This window comes from Montipora capricornis, chromosome 14 (genome assembly GCF_036669925.1).
Source record: "Montipora capricornis isolate CH-2021 chromosome 14, ASM3666992v2, whole genome shotgun sequence".
Classification (NCBI taxonomy): Eukaryota; Metazoa; Cnidaria; class Anthozoa; order Scleractinia; family Acroporidae; genus Montipora; species Montipora capricornis.
This window is the reverse complement of record NC_090896.1, coordinates 23877272-23888673: the sequence shown is the minus strand read 5'-3', so window position 1 is coordinate 23888673 and position 11402 is coordinate 23877272. Positions and strand designations below refer to the sequence as shown.

Below are 11402 nucleotides of genomic sequence, written 5' to 3'. Positions count from 1 at the left end.
TCCTTTTCAGATTAAAATTGTGAAACACCTGCTAAAATGCTATTTTAATCATATCTTCATTATCATTGTTGCTTCAAAACGCCATAAATACCATTTTAAATTATCACTCCTCGTATTCTTATTCCGGAATAGAGTCAATCGAACACACCCTAAATCAACATTATTCATAAAGGAGGCTTTAATTTGACATTATCTTGATTTGTTTTTCATACATTTCATACATTGTTTCGTGTTGCACAACATATGGGTTCTAGCGGTTGGTGACCACTTTTTCGACCTTTTGAAAATGAGTAAAACAAGTTGCTTTTAGTTTGAACATCTCGTCAGTAGCTATATAATACTGCGCTCACTCGTGAAAAAAACTATCAGCCCTCGCCCCCGCGCGGCCATGTAATATCTCCTATTTTTTACCGATTTCTATACACTAAAGTTTGTTTTGTACTCATTTTGTGGCTCTTAGCTCATTGCTGCTAGAGATAAACGAGATCCAAGGCTTTTTAGTATCTCAGTCATGCCTGCAAACTAGCACTGTAAATTCAGCCTTCTTCTCCCTGTGACTCAGTTGCTGAAAGTCACATTTTACCGTTATTAAAAGAGGGAATAGACCATAGCTTCATTCTCAGACGGTCCAGGTCGCTCGTGTCACGCACTCTACTCCCTTCCCCGTCTGATTTACTTGGAAAGCTTGTTCCTGACGTCATATAAATTGTCTAATTTCCACCAATAACAGGGAATGTTACACTTTCAGAAACAAATGTGCTTCAGGTGAAAACAACATGTCGGGAGATGCCAGGTAGGTGTTAACGGTGCTTTAGAAAAGGCTTGCTTGCGTATTCGGGTCTTTCCCTCAACAGGAAAAAGGAATAAGGGCTTTAATGTCCAGGAAAAATGTCTTGGTAAACTTGCCAACGGGGTTTGGCAAGTCGCTGATATTCCAGATTGTTCCCGTAGTTCACGCTGAACTCTCCAAATTCAATAACACTTTTGTTGCGAAGCCAGTAGTTATTGTTATTTCGTCATTAGTGAGCTTAACAGGAGACTAGCAAAATTCCCAGCAAGCGTTAGAAATAAAAACTGACTCCGTTGGCAAGGACAATGTTGCGATCGAGAATGGAGAGTGTAGCGTTACGTCCACATCGCTGGAATACCAACTGCAAAATGGAAGGTGGAGAAATATGCTGTCCTCCGAAGTTTACAAGAAAAAATGATAGGGATCGTATACGAGTAGACGAAGCTTACTGTATTAGCCAGCCACTGGTATGTTCATGTGTTTCACGCTTCTTTTTGTTGTTACACTATTTTGGAATCTTGATCATATCTAATTAAATAATACAAAGAAAGATTACGTTTATACAAACGTTGGCCGTGTAGCACTTATATTTTAAACAGAGTTAAATGAATAGAGTGTAATGTGAAGTGCTAGATTTCTATCCCATATGAACCATGTGAGCGTTAGCCCTACTGATGGAAATGGGCCCACACAAGAACAGAGAAAAACTCTGACCAGGGTGGGAATTGAACCCATATGGGATAGAAATGTAGCACTTCACATTACACTCTATTCAGTTAACTCCGTTTAAAATATAAGTGCTACACGGCCAACGTTTGTTTAAACGTAACCTTTCCTTGTACTTGTACATGTTCATTGCCGTGACTTTAACATCTTCAGTTCCCACGGCCTACTCCCGTCTGACCATGTAGCTCAGTCGGTAGAGCTGCGGAGATTTAACCCGAAGGTCGTGGGTTCAATTCCCACCCTGGTCAGAGTTTTTCTCTGTCCTTGTGTGGGCCCATTTCCATCAGTAGGGCTAACGCTCACATGGTTCATATGGGATAGAAATCTAGCACTTCACATTACACTCTATTCAGTTAATTCCTGTTTCAGCAATACGCTTCTCTTGGAGTTCAAAACAATGTCAGATTTGCCTGCTGATCGAGTCAAGTACGACAGACCCCTGTTCTCTTACGTGGGCGTAAATTGTTTTGGTCCATTCGTCGTTAAAAGAGGAAGAGCGCACGTGAAAAGTCATGGAATTGTGTGTACCTGCTTGACGGTTAGGGCTATACACATCGAAGTGTTGCATAGTATGGACATCCATTCCTTCATCAACTCATTCAGAGCAAGAATTGGAGTTGGTCAGGTCCGATAATGGGACAAATTCTGCAGTGGGAAACAGGGAATTACGCGAAGCTATTGAAGAGTGGAGTGAGCCGCAGATCAACGAGTTTATGATTCAGCAAAACATCAAGTGGGTGTTCAAGCCCCCTTCCGCGTGCCACCAAGGAGGAGTTTGTTAGTGATGCATACGAAACATAACAAGAATTCTGAGCTCTCTTAATCAAGATCAGAGGCTAGACGACGAACCATTGGCAACGCTAATGTGTGAGATTGAATCTATTGTCAACAGTAGGCCAATTACTCCTTCTTCTGCGAAATGGTCCACAGCTTCCCAAAGTGGCGTCTACAGCAGACGAAACTTATGCACGATCAAGTTCAGCATTTGCCGGACACTTTCTGGAGGAGATGGATTCGGGAATACCTTCCGGAGTTACAACAACGTCAAACGTGGTTTCAAAAGAAAAGAAACTTCGCAGTTGGTGATGTAGTTCTCATCGTTGATGACAATTGTCCCAGATGAACGTGGCCTCTTGCTTGAATCATCGAGATTCACACGAATTTACAAGGTAGTTGTGTTCGCAGTGCGAAAGTGAAAACAGCGTCCACTAAGCTAGTTCTGTTGGAAGCTATTAAAAGCTGGAACTCAAGTGTTTGAAAGTCTGTTCTTTTTTCTTCTTTCTTGTTAAACTCGCAAATGTTACAATCTTGTAAACATTTAGGGGCCGGTGTGTTACTTTCGTTACCCACGATACCACGCGGGGGATCTTGAGTAGGTGTGTCTCGTGAAACTGATTATGCTAGTTGGGTTTTGTTGTTCTCTCGTCCTTTTAGAAATCCAATCAATAGGTTGTAAGTATCAATTTCTGTTCAGGTTTCATTTCATCTAGATTTATTTTGTTATCGAAATTTTGCCTCTTTTTAGTTAAACCACTTAATCGCCGCTTGATCATGCAATTGAATTACTCGTTCTCTTCATCACATGTGAAACACTACTTCGGAATGCTTGTTCTACCTGATATATTAGAGTGCTTAAAAATTGTTGTTTCTTGCTTGAAGTCTACAAGCTCCGTGAGCGGACAAGAAGAACCAAATCCGGCGCTGTGATTGGCTACCCGAGCGGGCAAGATGGAGCTATCTTGCCCGCTCGGGATTTCTCGCTTGGTCCCGTAAGGTCAAAAATCTTAATTTTTTATATCATATAATAAATCCTTTATTGACCAAGCTTGCTAGGGCAAGATGGCTGGATATTGGCCTCGTTTTTTAACGAGGACTAGTGAGCGGCCCAAAGGATGACTGCTTGTATTTTTATACTTATCGTTTACTTCCGACGCGTTTCGTCTCAAACTAAGACTCCTTCAGGGAAAAACTATCATAGGGCAGCATATATAGTATATAGTAAGTTTACCCTACACCTTACCATGAATAAGAACTAAAATATGCTGAGATACGCTGACTACGGGGCGTTTTGACATTGTTTGCATAAACTGAAACCTGGTTGCAACCGCATATTCCCTACTCTGCGGTGGCGTTAAATGGATATAACCAGAAACCCATAAGGATTGAAACGTGTAACGCGCGTTCACAGCTTCCGAATATTCAGTGCGAACTGATTGGTTGAATGTTTCAGTGCTAAGTACCATATTTGGAAACCCCTCGCTCCTGTTGTTCCAAATATGGTACTTAACAAATTGAATATTCAGAAGCTTGTTTCTCAGCACACAAGGGGCCGTTACACGTTTTAACGCTTATGGGTTTCTGATATAACCTCATAAAACGGGACTGGAAAGAAGCTATACATGGTGGGTTATGCATCGATCCCTTTTACTATTCCGGGAGATTTTCAAGACGAAAGTGGTATACTGGAAGTTTTTTGGGCGTCTCAAGTATTATTTCTGGCATTTTTTACCATCCTCTAAAAGCATCGAATCGCATGACTACATGACCAGATTTTTAATGGACCTAGAGTATAAACTCCCTAATTGTGGTTTTATTGTACTTGGCGACCTCAATCAACGAAACGACGCGGGGCTCAAATCCAACTTCAACTTGAAGCAGATTGTACATTTTCCTACTCGTGGGCGAAATACCCTCGACAAGATTCTAACTAATAGTAACTAATAGAAATAGTACAACTCTCCGATTGAACGGCCAGCCTTTGGCCTCTCAGATCATTGCTCAGTCGAAGCAAGGAAAATAGATAGACAGATAGATCGATAGATTACTTTATTTACCCACGGTCAATTTATCAGTCATAAAATTACAGTTCAAGTAAGAAAACATGATAAACTATCTACGTTAAAAGATATTAAATAACAGCTGCAATCGGCGTCAAAATTGTTGAGACACTCTTATCCTTTAGAGTCGATTTCAAGCTCGGCGGCGCAAATGGACCCCTCCCCCGCACCCCCGGGACAATGTTGTGTTTTTCTGTTTTCTACGAGCCTTGTCGACAGCGGTACAACATTGATTAGGGTGGGGGAGGGAGGGGTATCCCGGAAACGTACTTTCTGGACAAGTTTTCTTTGCAAACAATGAATGTGTCGTTGCCAGTGTGCTCTGTTGGCAAGTGTCTCAACTAATTTTGTCGCCGATTGTGCTTTCTACGAATGCCGTTCCCTAGAGCACTTGTTTATGAAGACATATGAATTTCTTAAGGGACTCTCCTTGCGTCACATTACACGGAAGTTCGTTCCATAGGATAGCGCCACTATAGCTAAATCTATTTTTGTGGTAATGTGTCCGTGGTGAGGGGATGCAAAGTTTATTCTCAGTCTCTAACGTTATATGCCGTTTCTCGTATTGCAAACCTAGAACATAAATATTTTGGAGCCATTTCTCGATCAAGTTGATGTCACAGCGATGCTTAGTACTATGAATATCTGTGAAGAAAGAGCATCGATGCTACAAACGATCATCCAGACTGGTCTTTATTTTGTTTTGCCATTAAAGACTAAGACTGTACATCCGACTTTGCCAAAATGGATAAATTCCACCTTGAAGAATTGCCAAGGAAATCGAGCGGAGTTCAATCATCTGAGGAATCTTGTAAATCGAGAGCGTAAGAGCTGCCGCGCGAAGTATTATGAGCGTCAAGTCCAACACCTCAAGGAGTGTTCCCCAGCAGGGGGTGGAAAGAAATCGAGAGCCTTGCATGGTGGAATGGAAAGGCCCGCTGGCGCGCGAGATGACGTGTTTAAGTCTATCCATCACTTAGAGGGTGCTAGTGGTTTGTCAGCAAACGATCTTGCAAATCACATTAATACAGCTTTCCTAGCCCCAATGGTACCCCTTACTCATAACCCTTTTTGTGTGGATAATAATGCGCCATGGCGCGGATCCACGGATAAGGAGGTCACACTGTTATCAGAGCTCTCGATGTTCCAGAAGTTGTCTGCGATTGATCCATCCAAGGCACAAGGGCAGGACGGTATCCCGGGATGGCTCTTAAAGAAGAATGCTGGCCTCTTGAACGGGCCTGTTAGAGACATTTTAAAGATACAGATATCGTCTCTGTCCCCAAACAGAGACATATCAGTGATGTAAACAAGCACCTTCGACCCATATCACTTACACCTATCCTGTCCAAGATCGCCGAGGACTATGTTGTAAACGTTTTTGTTAAACCTGCCGTGCTAAAGAAGATCGACAATAAGCAGTTTGGGACAATACCCAAATCATGCTCAACGCATGCGTTTGTAAGCATGACCCATAACTGGTATGACAGCACTGACGGGAACGGGACCCCAATTAAAGTGGTGTTATTTGACTTCCGGAAAGCTTTTGATCTTATTGACCACAACATCAAGGTTCCGAAACTCCAGGAATATGACATCCCGAACCACATTTGGTGCTGGATTGTCGACTTCTCAAGGATCGGAAACAGAGAGTAAAACTGGCTGAAGTCTGTTTTTCCGAGTGGCGTTTCATTCCAGCTGGAGTCTCTCAGGGAACAAAATTAGGACCCTGGCTATTCTTAATAATGATTAATGATTTGAACGCAAGTGAGGAAGATATGTGGAAGTATGTGGACGATACTACAATATCTAAAGTGGTGAGGGAAGGTCAATGGAGCTGTATCCAGCAAGTAGTAGACGATCTTGTAAGACAGGCAAGGGATGATGGATTTCAACTGAATGAAAGGAAATGCTAAGAACTCAGCATAAGCTTTTCAAAGAATGAGTATATAAGTGTAAACGGTCAGACATTAGAGACTGCGAATAGTGTTAAACTACTAGGACTTAATATATGCAGTAATTTAAGTTGGAACGTCCATGTGTCAGAATAGGCCTTATGCGTGATGACGTCTGACCAGCTAATTTCACCACCAAGCCTCGTTTGCACAAAAAAATCTTACCTATGGTGAACCTCTAATGCGCTTCCGCGCCTGACCTTCGCTATCAATTATCAGATTTCACAAAGTTTATCCTTGTTCAGCCTTTTGGATTTCAACAAGAAAATGAGCTTTCCGAATTTTTTTGTTGATTACAGTAATTTTTTATGCCTCATGCTTTTTTTCTTACACCGAACGATTTTTACATTTCTTATTTGTGATCCTCTACACGGCGGACCTATATGAACCAGCCGGAGCCAACCGGTTTGCAGGTGCATTTTCATATTTACACGACTCCACGAGCTTGCTAGCTGTAATCATTATCGTGTGTATGTTTGAAGCACATGTAAATAGTTACTTCCCCGTTCGCCTTGAACGGGGTCTTTTCCTCTTTTGCGTAACACCAAAGGCTTGTTGACGTTTTATAATATATTCGCATGTTACTGAATCTTTTCGCGGATTCCCCTAATTTTTTCAGTGATGCCTCGTACATTAAATCACGTAAATTACCCTGAACGATTTTCGTATGTTTATTTTTTATCGTCTACATATGTACTGAGGCTACGTAAACGGTTATTTGTTCGTTCGCCTTGAATGCGGTCTTTTGTCATTTGCGTAACTCAAATAGCTTTTTAACGTTTTATTATATATTCGTATGTTTTCCTTTTTTTTAAATTAATTTTTCATTATTATTCTTCTTTGGGCATTGAACTGTAATAAATTCAGTTGTCAATGAACTTATGTCACTCGCATTACACTTGCATTAGCACTGGCTTTTAAAGAAATACTAAACGAAAAGAACCAACAAAGTACACCAGCAAAATATAAAAAAGTTATCATGCAGGACTCTTGCCAGTTTATCCAGGGATGTTCATCACGAATTTATTCTAATTGTGTTCAATTTAAACAAGTGTCAAATTTGATGCTGAAAGAAGACTGCTTGTCATTGTATTTGCTCACAACCTCTGAAACGAATCTGAAACAAAATCCCCGCATGACGAAAATGATGTGCATGTTTGCACAGATAAAGTGCTAATATTTCATCGGTAAAAAAACCGGGCCATTCCCCTGGATTTCTGACTGAGTCTTAACACGTAAATTTTCAAGCTCTCGAGGATCATATTAAGCATAACAAATTGTCGACACGATGTTTTTCGTTGCATACAACATGAACTATTCGTTGAACGAATCTAAAGCTCTTGGCGACACAATTGCCCAAGGCGGTGGGGATCTTTGGAATCAGTTTCTCACAATCTCAATGATTTCCGCAGTTTATCTCTCCATTTTATCAGTTGTAACCACTTTGGCAAATGGTGTTCTTCTCGTAGCTTTGTATCAAGATCCTTTTAAAGTACTTCGTCAACCGCCAACAATTTTCATCACCGGTTTAGCGCTTGCAGATTTTCTCACCGGCGTTGTGGTAGAACCCCTTTTCGCTTACTTCTACTTCAAAGTCTACAGCAACACTATCACCAACGAGGAGTACAACAAAATCCTTAAAGCGGCAGGAATTCTCTCTAGCATTACGATGAACGTGTCTTTCCTTACAATCCTGTTTCTGTCCTGGATTCAACTGATCGCCATTTCATTTCCTCTTTGGCATAAAGAGTTCATCACTGGCAGGAGAGTATTGGCTTGCGTGTGCGGAATCTGGATTTATTCTCTCTTATTCTCGACCTTGCTGCTGATGGGAGTTCCTGAAAAGATTTTTCAAAAACTAGACGTATTTATTAATCTTTCCCTTATACATGCTCTTATACTTTTTGCTTACATATTGCTTCATGTCTCATATAGACGTCAAGTAAGGCAAAGCCTTATTGCCTTCTCACGTTGCGACCAGTTTGCTGAAACCAGAATTGCAAACGCTGTGGAGTACCGTCAAAGAAAAGACCAGCGATATTTCGCAGTGGTGAGCTTACTACTCACAACATGTCTCCTGGTGTTTACTGTTCCAGTGACTGTAATGTGGTACTTAACACTTTATTGCGTCCCTGGGACTTATGAAGCTCAAGTTAAAGCTACAATCGCTAACATAGCAGTTGACACTACTTTGTTTCTTAAGTTCTTGATCGACCCATTTATATATGCATGGAGGTTGCCCAAGTTCAGACAAGCTGTCAGAGCGATTTTTTGGAGAAGAATGTCCTCGACAGTGGATGTCATAACAATGGTTACTATTAAGTTTCGTACAGGCTCAACAGGTTGAAAAAAATGATTAGTTAAGGCAGACAAAAAGATAAACCAAGAGCATTCCTTTTTCACTGCTGGCGTGCTTTCATGCATGTACGCGCGAAAGAGGTTTACAGCTGAAACAATAACCGTTACGTTTCAGCGCAAGTTGTCATCAATTCTGTATAGGTCACATATGGGCGGATATTTCGCGAATTCAAACAAATGAATGATATTAAAACCGAAAAATCAGAAACGGCGTAAAACGGCGTAGATTTATGAATACGTCTTCTTAGCTTTTGTAACTAGTGGTTCTTTGTTCTTGTGTCAAGTTTACAAATAAATGAAGGGGTAGTTTCTAAAGAAACTGTGGTGCTGCGTCGGTGGGGAAGTAGTATACAAAAATTTGGTTTTATCAACGGAGTTGATAAATGTAAATTGGCCACCGTACAGAGATTCTAAAAGCTGACGTTTCGAGCGTTAGCCCTTCGTCAGAGCGATTCGCTCTGATTCGCTCTGACGAAGGGCTAACGCTCGAAACGTCAGCTTTTAGAATCTCTGTACGGTGGCCAATTTACATTTATCAACTCCGTTGATAAAACCAACAGTTTGTAAATAGTTGATCTCTTGTCCATTTTTATTCCGTTGAACAAATTTTAAGCAGTTGCATTTAAATTTAGGTCAGATGGCAAATGATAGAGTACTCGTGGAGATAGAAAAGGGACCGTGAGTTTTTATTTCTGAAAATTAAAAATATAAAAATAAATTGAGTTTCCCGTATTTTTCGCAAGTAGGCTGTTGCAAGGCCAAGTTGACCAATGGGGTTACAATATACAAAATATGGTCCCGAAGGAAACAGTTATTTTTGTTTTCCCGAGAGTCCTCAAGTTTTCCCAGACGAAGTCGAGAAAAACAGCAGGACTCCAAGGAAAACAAAACTAACTTGTTTCCCGAGGGACCAGACATTAAGTGCTTTGTTATATATTTAGACTTTTCATGCGACAATCGCGCAAAACATCCGGGGCGGGCAACAACTGCGGAATTGTATCCCGGTCGGGATACATTTGAATTTGATCAGGGCCACGTGACCAAGAATCAACCAATCACAGTGCTCGTTTTGTTGAGCGAAAGTCTAGGTATATAACAAAGAGATTTAGCTTCGCGTTTTCGTGAAACAACAACTTACGGCATCGTGTAAGAATGAAAAATCGCTTATTCTAACTTGCTTCTCTCTTTGGAGAATTTTCTCAACATCATCTGTAGACAAGAGGGAAGACAAAAATTAATCAAAACCAACAAGTTTCTTTGATTTTTGACTAAACGCAAATTTCAGCCGTAAACGCGATGCTAAATCCGAAGAGAGGTGTTAGTACGCCTCAGCGTTTCTGTTCGACAAAAAAGCGGCTAAACATGGAATAAAAAAAACTCCAAACCTTCTTTTAATAAAATGTATTTCCTGATGAAATCTAGTATAGGCTTGATTAGCCGCTCTTGAAGCTCACGAGAAATCCCTGATCTATTAAATGTTTGCTGCCGAAGAGGTTCGGTTACAGGATAAACAAAAAGAGGAGGAAGCCAAAAAGACAGCTATTGAAGAATTCAAACTAATGAATGGAAAAGGCCTTTATCCTTAAGACTAAATGGATTCGTTCGAAAGATTCGAAGAAACTAAACTTCCACCAAAAGATGCGTTCTACAGCATTTTGAATGATGAGCACATCTCTGATGAGCAATGCGAACACGCTCAGAACGTCTGGAGCACTTTCAAAATAAAAACATGGGTGACTTCCACGATCTGTATTTGTATCTTTTTCTGGCAGATGTCTTCGAGAACGATGACGATGAATGCTTTCAGTGGTGCCATGTCAGACATCTCAACCCTAAACCAAAGGATGCTCAGAGAATCGGCAGGTCCAACCAAGAATTCGCTGGGAGGCTTTACAGCTAAAACACGTTAAGAAAGTTGGAAGACAGAACAGCTTTCGAATTAACCTATTCGGGTTTGAACAGGACACAAGTTTCCACTTCATGTATCAAGGGAAAAGTTCGAAGACGAGATGAGTCTGTTGTTGTTAACTGAAGATGAAAATAGTCATTACGTGCTGATAAGAGATTTCAATATATTAATGCACAGCATAACTAAGGACAAAGAAACACTTCTGCATGTACTGCCTTCAGCATTTCTCCTCGGAAGCCAAATGCTGAAGGCATTGCATGCAGAAAACGGTCTTGAGGTGAACGGAGGACAAGCAATCAAAATTCCTGAAAAAGGTTCGAAGGTTGAATTCTCAAATCATTTCAAACAGTTACCTGTTCCTTTCGTGATCAACGCTGACTTCGAAGCCATCACAGAAAAAGTCGGTGGTTGTGTTCCAGAGACGAAATCCTTCACTAAACTATATCACAAACACATTGGATGTGGATATGGGTGGCTTCCAGATGGCAGATGTCTTCGAAAACTTCAGAAAGACGTGTCTGCAGCATTATCGGTTGGATCCTTGTCATTATTTCTCCAGTCCAGGATTGTCTTGGGATGCAATGTTGAAAAAGACAAACGTATGATTGGATCTGTTGACTGATCGACATGTTTCAGTTCATCAAGAAAGGAATGAGGGGCGGAATAAGCTACATCGCCAACCGTTATGACAAAGCGAATAACAAGTACATGAAGAATTATGATAAAGATAAAGATGTTTAACAACACATTCTCGCATTAAAAATGAATTACAGTATGCTTACAAGGTTCGGAAAATTACCAAAACCCTTATTGTGACTGGGTTTACA

General features: G+C 40.8%; 1 protein-coding gene across 1 annotated transcript; it reads left to right on the top strand.

The window, feature by feature from the left end:
• The first annotated feature begins 7569 nt into the window (after positions 1-7569).
• Positions 7570-8944, top strand: LOC138033811 (cannabinoid receptor 2-like). Its single transcript, XM_068881652.1, has one exon. It carries the CDS (start codon positions 7597-7599, stop codon positions 8653-8655), a length of 1059 nt encoding a protein of 352 aa, XP_068737753.1. The 5' UTR covers positions 7570-7596; the 3' UTR covers positions 8656-8944.
• Positions 8945-11402: the final 2458 nt, after the last annotated feature.

Bases quoted from the DNA above. Each gene is read 5' to 3' on its own strand.
- LOC138033811 (XM_068881652.1), top strand. From the start codon at position 7,597: ATGTTTTTCGTTGCATACAACATGAACTATTCGTTGAACGAATCTAAA.